General features: G+C 43.4%; 3 protein-coding genes across 3 annotated transcripts; 1 reads left to right on the top strand and 2 right to left on the bottom strand.

Moving 5' to 3' along the window:
- Positions 1 to 5,706: 5,706 nt before the first annotated feature.
- On the bottom strand, positions 5,707 to 8,217 carry LOC124689680. The gene is made up of 2 exons (XM_047223169.1): positions 6,867 to 8,217; positions 5,707 to 5,732 (listed from the first exon to the last, which is right to left on the bottom strand). The coding sequence occupies exon 1, from the start codon at positions 8,215 to 8,217 to the stop codon at positions 6,871 to 6,873; it is 1,347 nt and encodes a 448-aa protein (XP_047079125.1). The 3' UTR covers positions 5,707 to 5,732; positions 6,867 to 6,870.
- A 3,956-nt stretch (positions 8,218 to 12,173) lies between these two features.
- Positions 12,174 to 15,731, top strand: LOC124689679 (signal peptidase complex catalytic subunit SEC11C-like). Its single transcript, XM_047223168.1, has 6 exons — positions 12,174 to 12,216; positions 12,345 to 12,568; positions 12,737 to 12,870; positions 12,963 to 13,014; positions 13,406 to 13,427; positions 15,400 to 15,731. Exons 1-6 carry the CDS (start codon positions 12,174 to 12,176, stop codon positions 15,729 to 15,731), a joined length of 807 nt encoding a protein of 268 aa, XP_047079124.1.
- A 3,038-nt stretch (positions 15,732 to 18,769) lies between these two features.
- LOC124691712 (trichohyalin-like) lies at positions 18,770 to 23,840 on the bottom strand. The gene is made up of 9 exons (XM_047224985.1): positions 23,799 to 23,840; positions 23,367 to 23,608; positions 21,708 to 21,822; positions 21,563 to 21,637; positions 21,348 to 21,474; positions 20,451 to 21,265; positions 20,161 to 20,291; positions 19,731 to 19,820; positions 18,770 to 19,365 (listed from the first exon to the last, which is right to left on the bottom strand). The coding sequence occupies exons 1-9, from the start codon at positions 23,823 to 23,825 to the stop codon at positions 19,260 to 19,262; spliced, it is 1,728 nt and encodes a 575-aa protein (XP_047080941.1). The 5' UTR covers positions 23,826 to 23,840; the 3' UTR covers positions 18,770 to 19,259.
- Between the last annotated feature and the right edge of the window lie 1,861 nt (positions 23,841 to 25,701).

The following is a 25,701-nucleotide window of genomic DNA, read 5'->3' as shown; positions in this document are numbered from 1 at the left end:
GCGGTGGAGGCGCGGGCGAGCGCCGCCGGAGTGGGCACGCGGATCAAGATCTTCTCCAGGATCTCTTCGACGAGGTAAGGCGCCGGCGCGGCCATCCGCCGCCGGGGTGGAGGAGGTAGGGATCACCGGATCGGTGGCTAGGGTTTGTCAGGTGCTAGGCAGCAGTCGGGGAAGTGTGAGCGGGCCGGTGCGCATGCAGAAATTCTTGGACCAGAGGAACGGTACCACTAATATTTGCAAATCTGCAGAAATTTCTTTCTTCGACATGTCTCCACCCGTTTTTTCTTAAAATTCCCGCAAAATTCTATGAAGCATCCAAAAGAAATGTACTTCTGGACTCCTGGAGTATATAGAATTATAGATGTATTTTCAAATCTGATACAGACTCAAATCAATCTCATATGTGCATCTCCAGAAATCTTAGAAGGAAACATTGAAAGAAAACACAATGTGGCTAAAATAGTTAATCATGCATTTGAGATGCATTGTTTATTGACCAAATATAGCAACCACACGGTACAATAGCATCAGCACAAGCCGCCTAAAAAACACAAAAGAAAGAAAAGAAAACCGATGTTGAAAATGTCAGATCGATGAAAACGAAGATGATACCACAACCGTTGCGCCCTTCGTAGAATTCCCACCACGTTCCTAGCACTCTGATGAGCTGTGTACCAAGCATCACCTCTAAGAAGGAATGCAACGACGACACTGCTGTCCGGGCTGGACCTAGGATTTTCTGTGGTACTCGCAAGGACAAGGAAGGAGGGCATCACCCAATTCCCTTCAGGAAGGAAGGGTGGCGCTCACGAGCGTCACTGTGTTGGTGTCAGCCAGAGCGACAGGTATTTCTCCCGACCCTTGCAGACCCACCTCGGACGCTCCATCGTTCACCGCCCACCAACGCGCGCCACCACTGCCTTGCAAACGTCATCGTTGTCTTACCACGGCCAACGAACTGAGGCCCAGCAAGAAAACATGACATCTCAATTTTACATTTCCGTGATCCCTTTATTTTTGTAACATAGCACTATGCTTTAAATAGCTTTAAATGGTTCTGAACTTGAAAATTTTAGAGCTCATACATATTTATTTCAGTATCTATTTGTGCATTTCCACCTTATAAGAAAACATTGAAAGAAAAGACTGTGTGACTCTACATTATATTTACAAACTATCATATTTAAACTCTCTGAAATTTTCAGCATATAGCATGATGAAGATGTTTCATTACATTTTAACATGTTAGGAATGCAGAATCGAGTTCTTCCCAACATGGTTGCGGAATGAACACAAGACATATGCCCCGAAAGACCTTTGTTCTTTTTACATGAACTTATATATATATATATACTTAGGGTTGCACTATTATGCAACCGGTGCTCAGAATAATAGCCCCACCTTATATAGGCCCGACCGAATTAGACACGGAAAAAACTAGCCACCATCCCCGCGACCTCATCTCCGTGCTCCCGCCAGACTAGCTCCCGCCGCCGGACAAGATCCTCCGCGCCGCCCAAGGTGGGCGCGTCGCCGCCTCCCCTGGTTGGCCTTGGCGACGTAATCCCAGCTCCCCTGCGCCGCCCCGGGCAATCCCGTCGCCGCCTCCCCTAGGTGCTCCCGATCCCGTCGACTCCCATGGGTTCTCCAGGTGCGGGGCCCTTACCTGCCGCCGCAATCCAAGCTCTCTCCGCGTTGGCCCCGCGACCTCGCCCCGCTGATGTCTGGTTCACCTGCGCGCGGCCGGTTGATTCCATGCACGCGCCGCCGGCTGGTTCCAGGCGAGCGCCGCCGCCTGGTCTATTCGCGCGGACGACTGGTTCCCTGCCCTGCGCACCTCGCTGCAGCGCATGCTGGTGTGCCTCTCCCTGTCCGCCGGCCGGTGCCACTTGCGGCATCGCGTCCTCGTGCCGCTAGCGTGGTCTGCTGCGCGTCCCCTGTGAGCGTTCGACAGCATCCCGCATCGCTGCTGTCTGCCCTTCGCAAGCGGCAACGCTCGAGCACCACCATGACGCCACCCCGCCTCACAGATTCGCTCGCCTCCATAATGACTTCTGCACACGAATCCTATAGGCAGTCCTGGTTCAGTTCGTGCACTCTGCGGCAGTGCAGGTGTCCGTGGAGGGGAAGTGCAACCATGTGCTGGAGAAAATTCACCCGATTTAGTGCAGGTGTCCGCTGGCAGAATTAAGAGGATAGCAAGGATGTGGTGGAGAAAATTCACCCGATTCAGTGTAAAATACAATTGTGTGCTTTTGGGGAAGAACAAAAACAACATAGGAAATATGTTTGTTTGCCAGTCGTGAATGTTGTTGATGCTTTGGTAATGCAGAAACTTTACTGTACAAAGCAGTACACTTAAAAAAAGTCGGCTCCCAGACGTTTGCTTTAAAACTTCTGGCAAGTTCACTTCCACCGCCTATGAAATCAAGACCCATGAAATCAAGCAATTTGATTGAAGTTTGCAATGCACTCACCGCACCTAAGCTCTCTATTTTTCTTTCAGGCGAAAACTCAGTCATACTAGAAAGGAATAGATGGGTAAACTGAAACATAGGAATTATTTGCTGGGCAGTACACAACTGCACCCCTCGTAAGTTAGTTGTGTGAAGTACACAGCTAGAGTGAGTCATTGAGCATAGGAGTTTGAATTTGTCCACCAAGAATGAAAATAGATTAATGCCCAGACTATACAATTTTTTACCCAATAAGTACACAAAAATTTATTTCGGGAAGTACAAGAAACATGTAAAATAAATGTCCCACTAGAAGGGGCCAAAAATATTTATAAAATTAATTGTCAAAAATATCGATGCACACGTGTTTACTTTTTGTGAAGTAAACGACCTTGGTAAAGTAGGAAAGAAAATAAGAATCATTCGATTTATTGCATGTACTACACTAGTCCAGTTTCAAGAACTACAAATACCCCGTTGTCTCCCATGAGCTATCGCCAAGGGTACCCACCATCGTTGTCTCCCATGAGTACAAGAAAAACGACAAAATCCAAATGTACAAAAAACAAAAATAATCCCGTCACCCGCGAGGAAGTTCATATACTTGAAAACGAGAAGCACAACCATTCGGCACAAGCAGTACACCCACTTAATATAGAAAAGTACAAGAAACCCGACAAAGTCCAAATGTAGAAAAAACAAAATAATCCCGTCATCTGCGAGGAAGTACGTGCAGTGATTCCGAGAAGTACAGGCGGATACAACCTGAAGTACAAGCGGTAATTACATGAATTAAAAGTGTTCAAACAAAAATACTTCCAGCTAAGTTCACATAGGAAAAAACAATAATAATCCCATCACCCGTAAAGAAGTTCATATAATTGACAATGAGAAGTACAACCATTCAACACGAGCAATACACCCACTTAATATAGGAAGTATAAGAAACCCGACAAAGTCCAAATGTAGAAAAAACAAAATAATCCCGTCATCTGCAAGGAAGTACGAGCAGTGATTCTGAGAAGTACAGGCGGAGACAACAGTAAGTACAAGCGGTAATTACATGAAGAAAATACCCCCACATAAGTTCACATAGCAACATTGTGAAGTTCAAATATTAAGATCCGGGAAGTGCAGAATCTCTTAAAATAGAATATAGGGACAATCTAACATTATCATTTTGAAGCACACATGCTAGTTTTTGTAAAACACACTAGTATCAAAACATTTCCAGGAAGTACAACCACGAAGGCCAAGCAGTACAAGGACATGTCGTGGGAAGTTCAGATGCGCGTGGTTGTGCTGAGCATTTTGTGTGGCCATGGACCTCAAACGAACACCGTATGAGAAACTTATAGTCATTTTACTGAACACTTTCGTGAAACAGCGCCGAGAAGTACAACCGCATTTCCCTAGAAGTGCAAGTTCGTGTCGAGGGAAGTTCAATGCTCTGTTTTTACCGGGCGGAAATCTATTGTTCAAATCTCATTGATTTGATCACCAACCACTTCAATCATTGTCACCAAAAGCTTTATATGGTAGAGTATATGTCTAATTTCATTACCTACAACATTTACAACAAATAAATGGATCTAAGCCATCAAATTCAAACCGTTATCCCACAAAATATACCGGAAACATGATTTCAAAACTTCTAAAATTAGTTTTAAACCGTTCGGATTTGGCAAAAATGGTAAACACAAAAAAGATGCGCCATTTTGACAGCTTTCCAACCGTATAGCATTACCATTGTTTAAATATTCCGAATGGAAATCGCGGGGAAATCATTTGGTGCCCGTCACATAAAACGGGCGGAGAGTAATTCGAGTTATTCTCTTAAACTGTAAGGAATTAGAGAAAATAATTCGAATAAGAAAGTTGCGCCTAGTCCATAGCTTTCCAACGCCATATCATTTTGCATCATTCCGACAAACGGTTGAAAAAATTCATCCAAATTACTGTCCGCTCGTTTTTGAGTACGTCCGAATTTCGGTATTTTCAAAATTGTTCAAAAACTGTGAGGATTTTGAAAAAACTTAAAACATGAAAAAGTTGCGCAATTTCATTATCTTTCCAACGGTATATCATTTGCACAGTTTCGATAAGCGATTCGAAAATCGAACTAAAAGTTCATTTTCTGGCCATATAGAAGTGTTTTCGTATTTTCAAAATTAAATTTAAACCGTGCAAAATCTGTGAAAAGTGTGAACATGAAAAAGTTGCGGTTTTTCATTATCTATCCAACGGTATATCATTTGCATAGTTCCGACAAATGGTTGAGAAACTCGAGGTATAATCAGTACCTCTGAAGAAAACGGGAAGTTCAGGTAAGTTCGACAGAAAGTTGAACCCTGTTATCCGGGAAGTATAACCTTGTGTTCAGGGAAGTACAAGTCGGTGCTCAGAATATTATTCTGCAACCGGTTGCAGAATAGTGTTATATATATATATATATATACCAAACACTTCAGATAAGTTCACATGACCAATTAATTTTGGCACAACCGCTAGATGGTACGATCAATTATTCAAGTCGGTTACATTTTATTTAAGCTCCATGATTATGCAGTTTGCAGCCACAACCACAAGAATTACAACTTAATTATTTGAAGTACATTGTTCAATCATAATTTGAAATGCATTGTTTATTGACTAAATAATTTTTGTAAGGAGCTTGCTCAAATCTTTGTATTACTTTAGAAATGGACGACAAACATGTATATTAGAATGCATGATTCAAAAAACACAAGCAGAAAAAGAAACTAGGATTGAAATGGCACAGATTACTTAACAACACAGAAAATCTCTTCAGATGAGGTTCATGTAGGCAAAAAAATGGATTTTCTACGAGGTCTAAACTTATGTCCGATTTTCTCAAAATTCATATAGCTCAAGCTATTCCACAGGAGAATTATAGAATTCCTTCCAACTTGATTCCTATAATCTAAAGATCCCAAAGAGGGACTGCCTAGAGCATAAAAGCTATTTCAGATGATTAACTTGTTGAGCTGATTCAGTACAATAATAAGTAGCGATTCTCACAAAACAACAACATGTCTCTTATATAGTATTGGTAATTTGGTATAGGGGGAGTTCTCTCAGCACAACAACATTATTATGTTTCCCAACATTATTGACAAAGTCACCTTGGCTTACAAAAAAGCGCTTGACATATGACTATCTTCTATGCTAATCAACGTTACTGCATCAAGCCAGCATTTTTGCAGCACCATTTTCCCTGGACGGCCCAATCTCAAAAGCAAAGTGAGTTCATCCCTGCAGATATAAATAATTAAAATGAAGAATAAAACAATGTGGACGCAATTTTAAGGTAAGGCCTTTTGTGCACAATCGGTAAGTACAGTATGCTCATTCATGCCTTGAAAGAGCCCCAGAGTCAACTTATGACAGTTTTGGAGCAATATAGCAAGCTGCTAATTCATGTTTCAGGTGTCTCAGGGACACATAATCCAGCTTTAAAGCAATGTATTAGCTTTTGCATGGCAAATAAAAAGCTTCAAGGCCCTCAAGCATTAACTAACTAATCCGTAGGTTAAGCGACACTCTTGTTTAGAACATCAATAATTCCATTGAATGATATGCAAAACACTAAGGCCTAAAACGCAAAACTCAGACACAAGGACCAACGTGTCTGGATTACTATCAAGGTGGTCTACCTGGGAAACCCCAAGGGTTTTAAGCCAAAATTGGTTCTTTCTACAAAACCAGTGGGTTATGCTTGTTGGACAGATGTGAATGAATACTGGCATACGTGCCCCAAGGGTTTTAAACCAGAATTGGTTCTTTTTGCAAAACCAGTGGGTTAGATTGTTGGACTGATGTGAATGAATACTGGCATACGTGCCCCTGGCATGGGTCCTTACCTCTGTTTTCTATGGACCAACCTGAGATTTTGCCACCTAAGGCACTACACTGACAAGAGGAGAAGGTGTACAAAAGGGATTGCAATGTTTTTAGTTTAGGTTGATCTAAAATAGGTGCTTTCCATTAGGTGGCGTTTCATTATGATTTTCCTCCAAACATTTTTCTATGGAGATTTTTAAGACCAAATATTACAAGTTTATTGTCAGTTTATGTTTGTAAAGCTTTTCCCTGTTCTTTGAAGGTAATAAAATACTCTATAGGTTATGCAAATTTAGTGAGACATAAATGACTTATCTGGCACGAATTTTTCCTTATTTGCGCAGTTGATTGGCAATTCTAAACAGGAGGGAAAACAGCCATGGCAACCTTCACTACTTTGACAAGTTCTTTCCCAATAGAATAAATCAATAGCTTCGTATATGAACAATGAGGATAGTAAACATACCAAAAAACATACCAAAAAAAGCCTTATCGCTTCACAGGAGAATGTAAAGAAAATGTGCAATAGTATGACAACAAGCTTACCACTTCATATGGTCGGTGTTGACAACGATGGTGGGTAGCCAAAGTAGGAGTGGACACGCTCATGGTTGAAGTATGACTTCTTCATCGTGCAAATCTTGGTAACTTCTGAAGTCCGGAGCTCCACTGAAAAATAGTCTACATCCCAAGTCTCCATCAACGGAGTTTCATCGTAGTGATTGTCATGTGCGACCACCATGTCCACATGATACTGACCCACCCGATCTTCTTTAGTGGCTCCAAGGAACAAGAACCCCTCCGCTGCGCCCACGGTAAAATAGTCATACGAGCCACACAACGGTATAATATTCATCCGCTGAGACTTGCAAGGTTCGCCGTTACTTTGCTGAGAGGAATGGTAGACACGTGGCGAGGCATTTGGATTGTGAGCGCCAACAAGAGAAAGCAGCTCAAGGGATCCTTCTCCGCCGACAACGCCAGGCAGACTTCTGGTCTGGCCAGGCCGGCGCCTGTGTTGTCCAGCTGGCAGGTCAAGCATATTTCTGAGCATCTTGTAGACGTCATCGCGATCGTGGATGACGGAAAACTCCATCCTCCGCGTGTCCAGCACGAGGAACTTGTCCATCCAAGGCGAAGCGGAGTAGAAGCAGCCGCGCACGCAGTCGAAACTCGACAAGCCACGGCATCCGTCTGGATCAGAGCTGTTGCGGAACCCGCGGGGACGGCCCGTGCCCAGAGAACTCCAGGTGGGAGACGCAGATATGCACCATTGCCCGGCGACGGAGGAGAAGACGAATGCAACCAGCCTGGTTTCGTAGTGCACCATGCATATCACCTTGAATGACCTCTCATCCTCGTGCTCGCCCACAGGCGCGAGGACGGGCGCCAATTCAGCAGGGCGTCCGGCTATGTCCTCGTCGGGCACGGGCGGCAGCACCACGTAGCGCCGAGAGATCGGATCGCACACCGCGAAGGCGGTCCTGAAGGTTTTCCCGGGGACCCTGCAGTCGAGGAGGACGCGGCCGTCGCGCACGTCGCGCGGGTGCCAGGGGCTGAGCCAGCCTTCCCTGGGCTTGGGCACGAAGGAGTAGGTGAAGTCGGCGGCGTCGAGGAGGGCGCGGGCGAGGCGCGCGGAGGGGTGCGGCGCCTCGGCGGGGTGGAAGCCGCCGCCCCTGTCGCTGATGAGGCCGAGGAGCGGGGGCGGGCGGAGCTTGCGGTAGCGGCGGAGGAAGAGGCGGTCGGTGATGACGCGGCGGAAGGTGGTGCAGGCGGCGGACGCGCGGGCGAGCGTCTCCGGGGTGGGCAGGCGGAGGAAGATCTCCTCCAGGATCTCGTCTGCGGGGAGCGAGATGTGCTCCCGACGAGCGGCGATTGACGCCGCCGGCGAGGCCATGGCGGGCGGCCGCCGGCGAGGAGAGGAAAGGGGATCGGTGACTAGGGTCAATGTTGGCAGCAGCGCTGCTTTTTTTTTTTTTGTTGAGCGCTGCTGTGTTGGTGTTGCGGCTCACTTTGTAGCGTGTGTGACAGACTGCTAGCTATAGCTGGCCAAACGAGCTGGCACGGCCCGCGCTTAAACGGGCTTCGCACATATTCTATACAATTGGAATTGTATATCAAATTCTCTTAAATTTTTATAGGATCATTCGAAAAAGCTTTAAATTCTCAAAACATATTAAACTCTCGAAACAAACAATATTGTATTTGGCGATTAACCGTGCCATATTGCTCAGGTACAAATAGAGGATAACAAGCCGTATCTTAACTTAAAGTCACGTAAAGCAATATTCTATACAAGGAATTGTATATAAATCTAATCATATGCAAACATGATTTGGTTACATCTAACACCCCCATCAGTCAAAAAGAGGTCTCTTTTGTATGTTGAGACTGTCCCGAAATAAAAAAGGTTGGAGAAGTTAATTTCCCTTCTTGAATATGTCTGCAAACTGTAACAAACTTGACATGTGAAAAACCTTACCTCGCCTATAGCAACACGACCACAAATAAAATGGAAATCAATCTCAGCATTCATTTGTTGATGGTGGTCATGGTTAATTAGTAGGGATGGAGCGAGAGGTGTCAGGACAACCCACCCAATCGGCATAAGAGTAGGCGATCAACTTGCTTGATCTGTGCCGATATAGAGTTAACCCATAATTTTTAGTCCCATATATGTAGAGAAGAACATGCTTAACAAGGAGCAAATGACTGACACGAGAGTCATGCATGTGTAAATAAATGTGATGAGATGTATATGATATATCCAAGCGATTGAAGTTAAAGTAGCATAAAACACTAGCGATGCTGTGATATTCGAAAGTGTTGTCAATAGGATCATTGGCCCACAAATTTGAAGTGAATTCAACCGGTGTTGACAGTGATTTGCATTGTGTAGAGTGCATGCACTCGATAAGCTCCAATACATACTTCTCCTAAGAGACAATCAACCCATCCTCCGTACGCTTGACTGCAACACCATGAAAATAGTGCACCTTTCCCAAGTTAGTCATGTTGAACTCCGTACTGGGAGAGGTGATTAGACTGTTCAAAAAGTTGTAGAGGATTTTGTCTGAATGATGGCATCCTCATACAAACAAAGATACGCCATATCAGAACCATGGCGATAGACAAGGAGTTGTCTGACTTGCATTCAAGAAACCCCATATGCATCCTCATACAAACAAAGATATGCCATATCAGAATCATGGCGATAGACAAGGAGTTGTTTGACTTGCATCCAATAAACCCCATATGCGGTAATTCTTCCCTCGGTGTCACTGGCATTGTCTCCTTGTATCTGAACTTGTTTCTCCTTTTCTTTATTTATATTTTTCTTCCATTTTTCACAGTGCCACTTGATGTGGTCCTTCTCATGGCAGCGATGGCACACTAAATCAGCATACTTATCTTTTGATTTGCTTCTACTTGTTTCTTCGCCCTTACTCAGGTATCTACTATTGCTTCTCCCACATGACTGAGTCACCAGTGTGAGGAAGAACCATCCCTATCATAAATTTTTCTGAACTCTTCATTTAGTACTTTCCTCTTCACAGGGTTCCAAGTGATAACATCATTATGTGCTGAATTGTACATGGTGGCCTTGAAGGTCTCCTAAGTGTATGGTAATGATCCAAAGTTGCTGCAAGGATCTCACATCATATTCAAATGTAATTCCCATTGAAGGTAGCTGATTTGTAATATCCTGAAATTCATTTACATGATCTATAATTGGAGTGCCTCCTTGGACTTAAACACATCAACTTCTTGATAAGAAAATCTAATTGGTACATCTCTGCGGGCATACACAACTCATCCAATTTTTGACATAAGCTTTGGGCATGTTCTGTGTGAATGATATGGTTCGAAACATTGTCATCGACCCATTGTATGTCAAACGAGTAACAACAACAGCAACCCAGGGCCGGTCCATAGATTTCGGAGGCCCTAGGGAGAAACGACATCAAGAGCCCCTTGTTCACAGTTGCGAGGTTTTCTTAGGGCAGGGGGCATATGCCCCCCTACTCCAAAAAAAATGTAAAACATTTATTTATGCTAAATTTTTATTTATTACGTAAAGTTTAAGCACGATTGATGTTCTAGCCCCTTAACAATCTTCATCACACACACAAAAGACTTAAAATATATTAGTATTGGGCAAGAGAAATATTAGGGTAATGCAATAGAAAACTAAATAATATTTACATTTCAAATATCCATGGTCTTCGAAATCTTGTAGAAGACGTTTGAAAATATTTATTTTTGTTGATCGAGCGATCTATGACATGATTCTTATTTCTACCAATAGCTACTTATGTACACGTGTATATACATATATATCTTTAAAATTAATCATAAAAAAATTATGAGGGTCAAAGGTGTTGTTCTGAACATTTGGGGAGGCTAGAGAGAAATTGTATCTACGGGAAAAAAATAGAAGTATTGAAATATTTTTTTGTTAGCAGGAGTTGGAGTGAAAGCACGGTAAGTTGTAGCTTGGACCTTGTATATTTTATAGAATTATTCTAAACGGTACATCTAAATCGTAAATATTGAAATAAATGTTTGGTAAGAGGCACGGTAAACTGTATCTTAGGACATCTATATTTTCTACAATTATTTTATACTCTACAGCCTAAGTACAAGTATAAATATATCAAAATGTAAATAAATATTGGGCCGAGGCCCTCGCTCCTGTAGGCCCAGGGCGAGCGCCCCTCTGCCCCGCCCTATGGGCTGGCCTGAGCAACCAAAATATGCAAGATACAACAAAGGAAGTGATATCATAGTTTTGTTCCCTTTGGTAATCAGAAAATTATAGTGACCAAAAATCAGCTTAAACGAACACTGTTTGCATGTCTGAGCTATTCGTCTCCTAGGACTGGTTTGTGTTGAAAATGCAGCAGTTCAAACTAACAAAATCTCTCTGAAATTGGCTAGGGCTACATGATGTTGACCCAAGTGCTTGGCATTCTAGAAGAAATATCAAAGAATGGTGGACGGCGGAGATCCATAAGCATAGGCAAGGTAGAAAGGCCATGGCCTCTCTTGCTATGTTGATATCATGGGAAATATGGAAGGAACGAAATGCACTTGTTTTCCGAAACAAAGCTTCCACCACGGACATGGAAATAACAAAGATCAAAGATGGGGTTGCTACGTGGAGTATGACGGGAACGAAAGCATTGAGTGATGTAATTCCGTGAGAGTAGGTGTTCGGTTGTTTTTGGCTTGGCCTTTTGGCCAAGTATGGAAATGTAAAACTCAAAAACTTCTTTATCAATAAAAATGGTAAGTCTTTTGTTTTGTTTCAAAAAAAACTCTCAGAAATTTGATTCTCCACTGACCGAGATCTCAAACGAGCTAACAAAATCGAAGTACTCAAAGTAATGAACAAACTCACCAAGTTAAAGCCAATCCAGACACGTTTAAACTTCCAAACATCAATTTAAATAGAGAACGTTGAGTTATATGAACAGAAACAATCTCTCTTTTTTCCTCCTCTCTTCTCGCTTCGTTGTGGTATTCTAATACGTTCTCTCACCCTCCTCTGGCCTCACACTTGCTTGCTCTCACACCACCAATAAGCAGGAGCAGGTACGACAACAAATATGTTTTGGATGCACGGAAACCGAATCCCGTACGAACATGCATAGTCCTTGTCCGGCCCGTGCGCGTGGTGCGGTGATCGAGTCCGACTGTCCGAGCCATACTACGTGAGCCTGGTCTTCGGCCTATATATACACGATCAAGAGGCGCTAAGCTAGCTACAAGCAAAATCAGTACTACAGATCGATATAACGTGCGTCGGGAAAACCAAACCCGATCAGAAGTGAGCTACCTGATTCAGCTATGAAGATCCGCAGTTTCCTCACCGAAGGCATCACCTTCCTCCGTACGTGTTCCTGCTTCTTTATTTCTTCTTTCTTCAGCACCGATGTTCCCATCTGCTGGTGTGGTGCTGCTGAAATCAGTTGCACGTCCGATCGTCGATATACCCTTAACTAAATTTAGCATGTGCAGTTGTTGCTCTTGTGTCGCTCATGTTGATACCCAAGGGAGCGATGCTGGTAACCGGCGTCGAGTCGCCGGCGATGGTGGTTATATCGGGGAGCATGGAGCCGGCGCTTAAGAAGGGTGACATGGTGTTTGTGCACAACATGAGCAACGAACCTATCCGAGAAGGAGAGATCGTTATTTTCAGAGTTCCCGGCGGTGAGCATCCAATCGTCCATCGTGTGATCAAGGTAAGCAACAACAACCTCCATAGCTAGTATCTCCTGCTGCACGATAATCAAACAATGTTCCTCACTCCGATCATCATTATATAAAGTAGGAGACGGTCATATTTTGTTTTGCTCGAGTAAGTTTACATGGATAATAACATCCTCTTTCAAATCATTAATTAACTGTAGGTTCGTGAGCTCCGTGACACTGGAGAAATTCAGATCCTCACTAAAGGGGACAATAATTCAGTGGATGACCGATTCCTCTACGCAGACGGGCAGCTGTGGCTTCAGCCGCAGGACATTATCGGACGGGTTGCAGGGTACGTGGGTTACTATCTCATCTCATACATCTCAGGTTTCGATCGACTAATGAAATCGCATTGTCTAATCGAGTTCTGTCTAATGTTAACAGCCATCTGCCGTATGTTGGATGGCCTAATGTCTTCATCATCGAAACCTTTAAGGTACGCGAGCATGCACTCTGGCTAGTTAATCTTCACACCCATTATTTTAATTAATTAAGCTCTCATGCAAAGTTTCCGGTTTTCTGCTTATTTAGGAAACGGTTGCACAATGGCAGAACCGCAGAAGTATAGCTCCAGAAGTAGTATGGGTGATGTAATTTAGGGGCAGATTCATTCGGAGGTGTTGCCGTCGTGGTCATCATATGTGCGTTCTGCCCGCTGGTTAAAGAGTGCATGTATTGATCGAAAGAGAGTATGTAATTGTAGACTATCGATGTTGAGTGGATGTTCAGTTTGAACAGAAATTACGGTTTTTGAATGGCATAAAAGCAAGTACAATACATTGTAGTATTGTAAGACTGTAAGCTATTTTATATTAGCAAAATCTCAGCCAGGTGAGGCTGGCCATACTGGTAAGTATCATGTTGTAGTATCTTGCATATGATACTTGTGTATGGTACTATCTCTATAGTGGTTAGTATCATGAAGTAGTATCATAGTTATGCTATATTTATTACTTTTTAGAATCTCAATGCAAATATGTGCACAAGATTTGTTTGGCATGCGCTATGATACAGTATCCACCTATGTTACTCTAATATCCTCTCTTCTCATTAATTAGCTGCCACATCAGTATATTTGTGGGATCAATGTGTATGATACTAGCTATGATACTAGCACTATGGCTAGCCTAAAAGTGAAGGGAGCGGGCACAAGAATCGAGAAGGTACAACCAACATGCAGCTTGAGCATGAGCATGGTTGCCAGTGTCACGATACAGATCCTAGTATCTTATGATACTAAGATCATACCTAACTGAAACGATAAATATCACACAACGTATCCTAATTGAGTGGTATCGTTGTTAAAATGTGGTACCATGCCTTGAATCGGTTGTATCCCGATACTTCTAAAACATGTGATACCACACTTCAGTTAGAACTAATCAAAAAATAGTTAAACTACTCACATCAGCGAGCCTTATAAGCAAGTAATCACTCTTATTGGTTTTCTGTTGTGGACTAAACATACTATTTGGCGTCTCCGCATCCCTCATGTGGTGTTGGGCTGCATGCTCCAAATCTAGAATATGATATACCACTCCCTTACGAGAATAATATGACATGGCACTATGTTTTTTCAGAAATATTTGCAAGATAACTATTTTATTTAACACATAAATTGATTATATTTTGAAAAATAGAAATCTCATAGTATTCGTGATATTGTGAGATTTTTATTTTGCATGCTCTAATGGCAGCAGCAGTGGCGCGCGGCAGTATGAACTTGCTGTCTTCCATTCAAAAATAAGTGTTTCAATGTATTCCAGAGACACATTTACTTATTTCCGAAAAAATGTTGTATGAATTAAAAAAATATTAAAACCACTGTGTTCAAGCTCATCTCCACCCAACGCTGCAAGTTACATTGTCCTCCCAATGGCATCCTTTGTCCTCTCTCACTTAACTTATCTTTCTCATCGACTTGCATTCTTCTCTTCTTTTTTTCTTCTATTTTTCCCTCCTACGTTTTCCCATCTATTTTTGAACGAGAAACTCGCCTCATCTGCAGGCAGCCTGCCACCATCATGCAGGGCAGCATGTTAATTAACGCTACGTATTTTGCCATGCCCTAAGTACTCCTCCCGCGAAGTTCACATCAGCAAGGACCTCTCGAGTCTCGAGTCTCGAGTCTCGACCCATGAGACGCTTGCCGGCGCAGCATGATTTTGCGGTGCCTCTCTCAAGCGTGAGGACAGCCAGCTTCCCTCAGCAACTTCTGTCTATCTACACTATTCCCTCCATGCTGAAATATAGCACGTATTAGTTTTTTTCCAAAGTCAAATCGTCTAAATTTTGATCAAGTTTGTACAAGAAAGTATCAACATCTAGAATGTTAAATCAATACCAGCTCCTTGGAGAAACGAATCACAAGAATCGTCTAAATTTGTACAAGAATCGTCTAAATTTCGAGCTTTACCAGCTCCTTGGAGAAACGAATCACAAAAATTTAACTGATCACTGCTTCGCATGAATAACATCACAGTGGCCTCAATTCTTGAATAAATACACTTCCCATGAACAATTTTATTCAAATTCATGAATATTCATGCGTTGTATGCCAAGTCAACAAAATGGAGAACCTATTAGGAGTATATTTACTATATATCAAAGCTAACCCTCTTTGCTCTAACCACAATGTTTTGAACACTGTTCATGGTTCATTTCCATCCAATCAAAATTTGACACGATATTCAAGTTACCTTAGACATCTACAATGCCTCAATTCCCCTTTTTATTTGATTATTTTTAGCTGGTAACCGGATATTACGTGCAGTCAAAGCGGTGCGGATCTAACCTATCTATCTCCTCTGGAAATATCCAGAGATCCCACCGCTTCCCACTTCCCACGGCTTCCCAAAAAAACGCCCAGACCTCCAGACTGCTCTCTTCCTCCCCATGGCCGCCGCCAGCATTTTCCCTACCGGTTGCAGCTCCCTCCTCCCCCTCCTTGGTAGCTCTGGCCTCTTCTATCTCCCGATACAGAGGAGCTGGGAGCCCTCCTCTCTTTCCCCGAACCCCTGCACCTCCAGCCGTGTCATGGTGCAGCCCCATCTGAGAGGAACCAGCGTGGGGGCCATGGAGGCATCGACGACGCGTGTGCTGCGGTCGGCGAGGTCCAGGCTTGGCGGGGTTGGCGCTGGTGGACGGAAGTGAGAATTGGTGGCGGCCGCAGCGGTGGTGCTGAATTGCTCAACGGGGAGCTTTCAGGCGGAGGAGTAGGGCGGCGACAGGGATGTGGTGCAGGAGGATGATGTGGGGGGAGAAGTGCACGGAGCTGTCCCCGATGTGGCAACGCCACATGGTGCGTTCCTCCTTTTTTTTGCTGTTTCAATTTGGTTTTATTTTATTCCTGTAGGAAATGAAAATTCTTACTACATAATTTCATGGAGGGGACGCTAGGCTGATTCCAATACGGATATGTGAGGTATTCAGTTTGTGAATTTCTGAGTCATGTTGTTTTTTGTCAACTGATCTCCAACCAGTCAGTGATGAATATTTTAGGTAGTCTCATGTAATTTGTGCAGATCGATTGAATAACGATTCAGCATATTCCAAATAAGGTGTTTACATAAATAGCTTTTGTTTTATCAGTTCAACATCTTTACCCACAGGGGTATGAAATAGATGAACGTTCAGTACTGGGGAAATTTCAACCTTCTAATAAAAATAATTAGGAGGTTCTGTTTCTATGAAGTATTTGTTTTCGTATATCTGCAACGGTTTCTTCATGTCTTAATGGTCAGGCTAAACTAATAAAGATTTAGAGATTCTTTAATTGGCATTGAAAATACCACATTAGCTTTTACGTCGGAAAGATTGCACTTTGGTCTCAAGAGGAATCCATCTCTTTTTTCTCATTATATTACAGTTGTGCTGCATATATTTGGTTTTACTTTCCATTAACATGTAGACTGAATTATTTACTCGGAATAATGTTATACTAAATTTATTACTGAGATCGATACATAGTTTTGCAGGCGATTGCTTTTTCCCATGTATTCCTGTGATTCCTCATTGATCTTTTTATTTTTACATGACACAAATGATACTAAATTATTTCCTCAAATTTTGTAGACAGTCCTACGGATAGTCCATGTCTATACGAGAAGATCCACTTCTTTGTTGGGAAAAGATTATGGGACACTTTTGTGGCTTTTTTAAGCCCTGCAGGTCAGCATATACTTTTGGTTCCTCTGGGCTCAGAAAGAATCAAGAGGAAAGGCACTGTTTTATATCTAGAAAGGGAAGAGAACTATCTGCACATGTTATTTTTCTCATCAAGAATATATTCTGGATCAGTATGATGCCTGAACTTCGATGTTAAGTAGGATGATGCACTTATTTTAGAGTAGAGTGGAAGTATTAGTAATACTCTATATATTAGAGCACACGAAATCTCTGAATTGTATCTTCGAAAATATATAGAACATACATACCCTGCCACCTTTATTTATGATTTATTTTTGCGTTCATAATTCAGACATGCTATATTGACTACTTTCATCACCCATACAAGTTCCAACTTTACAGCTTCCATCAATGTTTGTTTCATTCCTTCATGCCTGGACTTATGTGTCGTCTGCATTCTTGATTTCAGAGAATAAAATTAATAAGCTGAAGGTACAAACATACTTGGTATGAGAATAAGCTGACCTACTTTAAGAACGATGAGGCAAGGACTAAAAAGATGCAAAGTTGCACTACCAGTACCAGCTGATGGTAAGAAAAAAGATATTGCTCTACATTTATTCACATTTCTTCCATGGATTATTCTTTCAAACATAACACATTTAGTACTCCTGTTGCTCTTTTGTAGAAAAGAGAGCTTACTCACTATTGTTAGTGCAACATGAAATTTGACTTACTGGACTATATACCACTGAAGTTTTCCCTTAAACAATATAGATTCTTTCGATTATTATTTGTATGAGATAGATTCATTGCTCTTGCTTTCTTTTATATCAGGGGAACACAAACCGGATAGACCAGTTCAGGGAATATATGAAGGAAAAGCTCAATCTATATGCTCAAGTCTTTTATTGTTGCAACCGCTCGGAAAAAATACGAGGCAACAAACCACCACCCTTACCGGATCAAAATAACCTATAGCTGACAAAAATTCACAAAGTTGTTATGAAAGCCTGAAAACTTTCCACTGCTTGCATATGATGCGCAGCCTTTCGATGTCCTGCATACCTGCATAGGCAATGGTACCCTTATGTCAGGTATTCAATGAACAATTGTTAAAATTATGTATGCTCTGTTATTAACCACTGTTCCTTTTCATTCATCTCGGTTTTTAGATTCCGAATTTAACACTAATTCAACCCCTAATTAGATGTTGTTGGACTGGTTACAGTGCTGTCAGACATCATTTCGTCCAAGACAAATCAATATCTAACTGATGCAAATTAAAACCCATAGTGCACACACAGCAACGGTGTAATACTATATTGCTTGACAAGAATTCAAGCAACGGTGTAATACTATATTGCTTGACAAGAATTCAAGCAACGGTGTAATACTATATTGCTTGAAAAGAATTCAAAGGACGGTTCATTATTTACATGAAGTGGCCATCGTGCCACTGACACTCCATGGTGATGGCGGGCAAAGCCTTTTATGCATCTGCTCTTTATAGAGCTTCATGTGAGCATACCATTGTTATACTCTGTTGTGTATCGGTAGCCTGTACCGGAGTTCTTTTTGGTAATAAGGATAGTTGTATGTGGACTTATTTGTGGTTTATGTTCGTAGCTAGCTCATAATCTGTGCTCTACACTGAAGTTGTTTGTAATGAATTATCATACATTTTGTCTACAACTGTACTATGTAGTGAGTTTATATTGTTTTATCATCCACGACTAAAAATGTTATAATATCCTACTATGCAGTGAGTTCACGTTGTTTACTTACCTACCACCAAATGTGTGGTTCAGGCTTCCGAGCTAACTTTATGAATGATGGTTTGTTTCAGGTTATGCAGTTAAAAGATAGATTGGTTTTGATTTGCCCTTGTGTTATATCCGTGTTTTATGGATAGGCCAACTCTTAACTGTATGTAATGCACCTTTCTATTGCCACTACTTAACAGAATTGCGACGCATCTCTCGCAGTTATTGGTATTATCTTACGGGCGCGGCGTGCGCCGCGCGCTCACTTCCTAGTTTAGTTCAACCATACAGCCAAAAGCGACAACTCCTCAAAATGTATTGTGCACTAGTACAAAACTTGTAGTCCTACATCAAAATTAATTCAACAGAGGTGTGCCACTTGGCTGTGGCATGTTTATGACCAGCTTGCAGAAAAAATCAGTTACAAGAAGAGAAATCCTATAGTACAACTAACAATGTGGCGAGCCATACACCCCTTCAAAAAAAGAACAGCCTGGTGACTATCACAGTATCACCACCCTCCCGGGAGAGGCCCGGGAATAACTACCGCTGTCGACTTCAAACGAAGTGCAGCCGCTAAGACTTCAACATTGTACAAAGCCATGCCACATCTGCACTAACTCTTCACCCGCCGTTTTTGTTCCTGATTTGGCATAAATTACCCACGGCACTTAACTGGGTCCAGACCTGTCTCCATAGCAGCAGTCCAACCGAAAGGCATGCTTTCGAGACCTTTGCAGAAGCAACATCCAGAAATGATACATGCTGGAGCTAACTAACCAAGCTGCTATCGGCCATTTCCAACCCTTCGCCTCTTCCTCTCCTCCGCACGCCTCTCTTCTTCCTCAATCCGGCGGAGCTCCTCTTCATCCTCCTTCCTTGCAATCCTCGCACTGACCAAGCAACAACAGAACGGTGTCAAATAAACTGCAAACTAATCATCTGCGCGGCAATTTGAGTGCTTACTATCAATTGTTCAGTTACGTTTTCTGGAAATAGGTTCTAACCACCATCCATCTCATTCAAACATGTAGATTGCAAAATTGTATAAGCATAAACTAGAGACGGTAGACTAAAAGTAAACCATTGTAACAAAGGGAAACAAGATATTTGCCAACTAATATGTTGTGAAAATTGTTTTTACCATCAGTTCCATGAGATGTATTCCTATTACTCAAAAGATCTCTATATTTGTTCCAAGCTTCTAGTCTTTTAAATAGAATATGAAGGGCATGAGGTAGGTGAAAAACATAGATACCTTCTTTTCTCTTCCATCTCAATAGTAGCGAAATCTGCTTCCATGTCACTATCATCATCATCTCTGCCTGCATATTTACTAGGGTCATACCTGCACCAGAAGCACAAACTTGTAAGAGCTTTCTTCTTTGCAAAAAAATATACCAGATAAACTTAATTAGTATCATACAATTTTTAAATTAGATAGCATTGTTATAAAGCCACTAACCAAAAACAAGGCAAAGTAATATTTCAAAGGGAATTCTTATGGCAGACAATGCTTTGTATGGCCAGTACGTGATTTGAGTTTAGTAAATTATCCAAACTCTAGCAAACACTTATGCTCAGACATACAACTTGTACAGAAAACATATAAACAGATGATAATACTATTAAACATCTTAATCAGGATAATTGAAAATATGCCCAGAAAACAAGAAGAGAAAAAATACCTAAACATATTCCTGATCATTGCCATGGGGTCTTCATCATCGTCAATTTCATCATCAAATCTCCGTTTCCCCAATTGCTTTTTCTTTGCACGGTCATCACGTATTCCGTTGGCAGATACTTGGCGAGATGGCTACATGGGCACATAAACACGATGAACTTAGCAGGGAAAAATAATTACAAATCATCACACTGTAAATGGGAGAATGCATTCACATGACATAGTACCAACAGAAAAAAGACAGAAGTATAGAAGACTAATTTTTCAACAAACTAAGAGATTTACTCTTACCTGCCTTTCGGCTGGTCTTAATCCATTTGCTTGGACTCTTCTTTGCTCAGGATAATGACCTTGCGAGGAAAGAGGCCTTTGCCGTTGCAACGGCTGCTGTGGCCTGTGGCTTTGTGGCAGCTGTCTTTGGCTTTGCGAGGATTGCAACTGTGAAGATTGCGGTGGTCTCTGTCTCTGCACTGATTGCTGCAGTCTCTGACTCTGCGATGACTGCTGTGGTCTCTGACTCTGCGATGACTGCTGTGGTCTGTCACGCTGCGACGACTGCACTGGCCTCTGGCTCTGCGACGACTGCACTGGCCTCTGGCTCTGCGATGACTGCTGTGGCCTCTGGCTCTGCGATGACTGCTGTGGCCTCTGGCTCTGTGATGACTGCTGTGGCCTCTGGCTCTGTGACGACTGATGTGGCCTCTGACCATGCGAGGCTGATTGCGTCCTCTGACTTTGTGAGGGCTGTGGCCGACCATTAGGTGACAAAATTTGTTTTCGAGCTAAATGATCCTTCCTCAGAGATTGTTCATCCACTTCCTTCATAGAAGGCTTATTTGTGATATGCCCCTTGCTCGGAAACTTTTGGCTTGCAGATTTGCTTCCGCTGGCCTGGCTGGACCCATTTCTATCAACACTATGCCTCCTTCCATTGTCAACAGACCTTTCTCTACTTAGGAATGCCTCCTTTCTCTTGGATTCTAACTTACTTTCAGGCTGTCTTTGAGTGGATGATTTGTTGTTGTTCGGCCCATAACCATTTGGCAATCTGGTAGGTTGACTTATTGGTGCCCTGCTCTTCGCGGCTGAATGCATCAACTCGCGGTCTTTGAGATACATAAACAAACCATCAGCACTCTGCATTAAACTGAAGAGACAAAATTTCATGCAATAGAAGTTCAAACTAACCAGACTTCTGAGTCAAGGCAGGCCTAGCCGAAGGTTTTTCCTTTGGAGGAGATGGAATATCAGCATCATCCGAGAGTAGAAATGAATAGTCCCGGTTATCCTTAAGTGCCTCAGCCTTCTTTTTTACCTGCATTGCAGCTGCTATTTTGTGACTGCACTGGCCAAAGTTTAGAAGATAAGAAATGAACAATATACAGAACATATATCCTTTGTACCTCATTAACAATCTTCTTTTTCTGGTGAAATCCATTTGTTTTAGCTTGCACACTCGAAGATGATGGGATGTCCTTCTACATATATATTACCAACAATTAGTAAGTGCTGGATATAATAATCATGATCAGATGTAGTGCCACATACTCCAGGAGGTCTTCGTTCTCTAGGCGCTGTGTTCTGTATCTCTTTCATTGACTTCCTCTCTTCAATCACTCGCTGGGAAATCACCGGCTTGGATGGCCCAAAGAAGGAGCCAAAACTACACAAGTGACATACATAATGAAAGGAGTTCTCATGTGTCTCAGTAAATACAAAAGCAGGAACAGCCAGGACGGGAGCTGCCCTATGGGCGCTGGGGTCAGGTGACCCCAGTGAAAGCTATGAAATTCTACATTAAAATGCACTAATGGCTGTTTAATTATAGAGATTGACCCCAGTGACATACAGCTGACCCCATTGGAAAAAAAAAGTAGCTTCGTCCCTGGGAACAACTATAGTATAGTAGAGAAAAAAGAGGGGCAAACAACAGCTACATCAAGTGTAAGATGTTAGACTAGTGACAAAATAGTTCATCCCCACTAACCTATTTCTCTCAACATGCAGCCTATCCACCTCAGCGTCCCCACTAAGTCTACTTAACTCTTAAACTTAATTTCCACGTCATCATGCTATTTCTAATTATTTTCCTCGTGGTCCATGTGGTGTTCAGTTTGTTCCTTCTTCATCCTTGATCTCGCATTATTGGACTGAAGCCAAGCAGCATTCTGGCTCTTCATCCGTGATATTGCTTCACACCATTGTGATAATTTTCTGTTCGTGCCATGTGTTTTATACATCTTCAAAACACGACCATCATTTTCAGGTTGCCTTGGTTGCTGGATGCTATTAGTTCTTCAAAGGGTTATTACTTTTTCACAAGTAACTAGCATAGTATATGAACCATCCTTTAACTCGAGCTATTGTTTTATCTCAGTCTGTGTTTCACCAATCCCTCGCCACAATATTTTTTGTCAACTTAAAATCTCCTCTTCACCTCAATTTGTACTGCATTAGTGGCAACTGTTCTACTACATTGCATCTCTGGATATCTTCAAGGTATGCCCATTTGAACTGTGATGCATCTTTTATTTTCACAGTATAAGTAGCGATCAAAATGTTATATACAAGCACTCAAATCTTAAACAGAGATTGGGTTATTTGATCTATATACCCAGTTGACGGCATAGTAATTTCCCATAGTTGATCTATTTTTGTGGATTATATAAACTAACTATATTCCATTTTTTGCTTGGTTTTGGTCCCTTGAATACAGGACTAGCGGTGTTGTTTCAAATTTAACAATTGGCTCCATTATAACACACACCAATTGTTTCAGGTTTCAACCTTAATGCATCTCTTTATTTCAGCTCTTCCTCTTCCACATTTTTGCAAAATATGGAGGGCTCTCTATTGTTTGTTCAGGCATGTATGTTTTGCAGGATTTCGGAGTGTTTTAGAATCTTCGCCGTGTCATTGCTGATTTAGAACATTAACAAGTTTGCATCACTCTTGCACCACACTTCCGTATAGCATTTTTTTTTCAAACAAGACATTTATGCATAGCATTGCTGACTCCTGAAGCCCATTTACTTATAAACATGGAACATACTCAAAGGTGTGTACGATGGTATATTCAGCCGACTTGATCTCACGCACTTTCATTTACGAGTGTATTTGTATCTATAGTACAGGTGCACGGACGATTATAAAACAAAATGCTGGACAAAGTGTAGAAGAGGTGCATTGGAATCCAAACACACTTACTTGGCTGGCGGCGGCGGTCTTCTATCATTGGAGGAAGACTTGCGCCCAGCTGTGCTGGCACCAGCACCCAGTGCCTTCTGCCTAATCTCCTCCTTCAACCGCTCTCTAATTTGCAGGAACTCCTGCTGGCCCTCGGGCGGCGCTTCCTCCTCCTCCTCAGCATACCCCGAACCTTCCTCCTCGTACTCATCCTGGCTGTAGTACTCGTCTTCGTACTCATCCTCTGCTGGCCGGCGATAACCCTTTACGATGATGAGAGGAAGAAACGCAACTGTCAGTCTATCACAGATAAAATGGCTTCAGTTCCTCTTTCTCGAATGTATTGGCGGTACATGGTCATGGTCATAACAGGAGAGAGTGATTCCAGTTTGCTTCTAGGAATGGTAGATGCAGGAATAGAAGTAGTGAAATGGAGTTGGGAGCTTGGATTACATTGGTCTCGTACTCGTAGCCCCTCATTCGCTCCAGGATCCCGCGGCGGCAGTGTCACGACCCCTGAATCAAAGCCAGCGGTTCTCATGAGCCTCGTTACATACACGCCATAAAATATTTTTCACGGAGCCCTAGGCAAGGGCCATAATGTAATCCAACCAGGGACCAGAACCGGAAATAAGCCCAGTAATCGGACCCCCGAAATCCCGCTGTCGATGGCCCAGACCACGTGACCTACACCTAATCGCCCGGAAACGGGGAGGAACGGAGGGGGGCATCTAGGGTTTCCGCGGGGGCAAGGGCGTGAATCTGGGCCGCCGCCGCCGCCAGGGCTAGCGAAGGGACCCGTCGAACCGGGCGAAATTGGCGGCGGCGGCGGACAGGGGGGCTCACCTCGGGGGGCTGGGAATCGCGTGGTCCGGCGGCGACGGGGGGCCGGGTTTGGCCCGGCGGGGTTCCGGATGCGCGGCCGCGGCTGGATCGAATCGGGGGAGGGGCGCCGCGGGAGAAGTCGTCGCGGGAGGCCGCGGGGAGGGCCGCGGCACGGGGCGGCCGGAGCGCGCGACGCGGTCGCGGGGCGCGGGCGAGGGGCAGGAGCCCGGCGGCGCGCGGGAGGAGTCGCCGGCGGGGCGGGTGGGGCTTTAGGCAGCTGCAGGCTGGTTGGGTCGGGGAATTGGAGCTGCGAGAGATGGAAACGGGTGGAGGGCCGGACTGTTAAATAGGCGTTTCCTTCCGCGAGCGAGGTAAGAAAGAAAGTGGCGTGACGTGACGTCTGGAATGGAATGGATGGATCTCTCTGGAACGAGTCTCATGGTGGGCCTTGGGTGTGAGGCCCTGACTGTCGCCTCTGCCGTTGTAGGCCCAAATTTTTTTGCCACCAGGTGCAGCCGTGCAGGTGCTCTCCCTGTGATTAGGCTGGTGCCAATGCATCACCCCACTATAGTCTCACCACGTCAGTTTTTACCCTCACGCGCATCCCACTCTCACCCCACGGTGCCAGTGCACGGGCTATAGTACCAGCTCTCCCTTCTCTCTCCTCCCTACCGCCTCCCTACCGCCCCCACTAGCACCGCTATCGTCTCCCTCTCGCCCCGCTCTTGCCTCCAACGCGGGCTATAGGCGGGCGGTACCGCGCCCTACCGCCGGGCGGTGGAACCACCGCCCGCCGCTACCGTCTCGCCCGCCTGTCGCCTCACTCTCGCCCCGTCGCGGGCGGTAGCGCCCCGCCTCCAGCCCGCGTTGGCACCAGCCTTAGGGCATGCTCTCCCTTTGTGATCAGACCCATCCGGCTCTCTGTTCCTAGAATACGCCCAGTGTGCACCGGCGCCACAGCCGGCCAGATGGAAAACTGGTGTTCCTTTTTTCATGGAAGTGGGGGAGTCTCCCTTCACCTTCTTGTTCCATTGATACAACATTATGCCTGATAGACTAATACCTGAGAATAAACTTGTAGGCATGCATTAGTCCAATACTCTAACTACGGTGTCATTGTTACCAAAATAATGGATAATGGTGAAATACCCTTACAATCTCCCCCTTTTTAGTATACGATGACACACCGAGCTAGAGTCACATATAAATATTATGATAAGCTCAATCATTGATTCCATATAAGATATTAAGACAGCTCCCCCATAATGTACACACTTGGAGAGTTTGCATTTGAATCCAAAGTGCACCATTTGTAAAACATGAGAAGCTCCCCCAATATCTTTAGGAAGCAAGCATGGTATAGACAAGTATATAATAAGCATTAAGCATAATCATCCAACATAGAGATTAAGCATACAATAACTTGTCCACACACGAATTATTAAAAGTAGCAAATGGTTCCGGAAATCAAATAGCACGAGCCAAGTAAGAAGCAAATAAAGTAGCAATGGCTTGTGCAAAAACGTCAACA

This window comes from Lolium rigidum, chromosome 2, assembly GCF_022539505.1.
Source record: "Lolium rigidum isolate FL_2022 chromosome 2, APGP_CSIRO_Lrig_0.1, whole genome shotgun sequence".
NCBI classification, from domain to species: domain Eukaryota; kingdom Viridiplantae; phylum Streptophyta; class Magnoliopsida; order Poales; family Poaceae; genus Lolium; species Lolium rigidum.
The sequence above is the reverse complement of the archived record's forward strand: the minus strand, read 5'-3'. Positions and strand labels throughout refer to the sequence as shown.

Excerpts from the sequence above, each read along its gene's own strand:
- LOC124689680 (XM_047223169.1), bottom strand. The coding sequence starts at position 8,217 with ATGGCCTCGCCGGCGGCGTCAATCGCCGCTCGTCGGGAGCACATCTCG.
- LOC124689679 (XM_047223168.1), top strand. The coding sequence starts at position 12,174 with ATGAAGATCCGCAGTTTCCTCACCGAAGGCATCACCTTCCTCC. Across the intron at positions 12,871-12,962 it reads ATTATCGGACGGGTTGCAGG|CCATCTGCCGTATGTTGGAT; the intron begins GTACGTGGGTTA and ends TAATGTTAACAG. Across the intron at positions 13,015-13,405 it reads TCATCATCGAAACCTTTAAG|CCAGGTGAGGCTGGCCATAC; the intron begins GTACGCGAGCAT and ends GCAAAATCTCAG.
- LOC124691712 (XM_047224985.1), bottom strand. The coding sequence starts at position 23,825 with ATGAGGGGCTACGAGTACGAGACCAAT. Across the intron at positions 19,821-20,160 it reads ATGATCAGGAATATGTTTAG|GTATGACCCTAGTAAATATG; the intron begins GTATTTTTTCTC and ends CTTCTGGTGCAG. Across the intron at positions 19,366-19,730 it reads GAGATGGAAGAGAAAAGAAG|TGCGAGGATTGCAAGGAAGG; the intron begins GTATCTATGTTT and ends TTGCTTGGTCAG.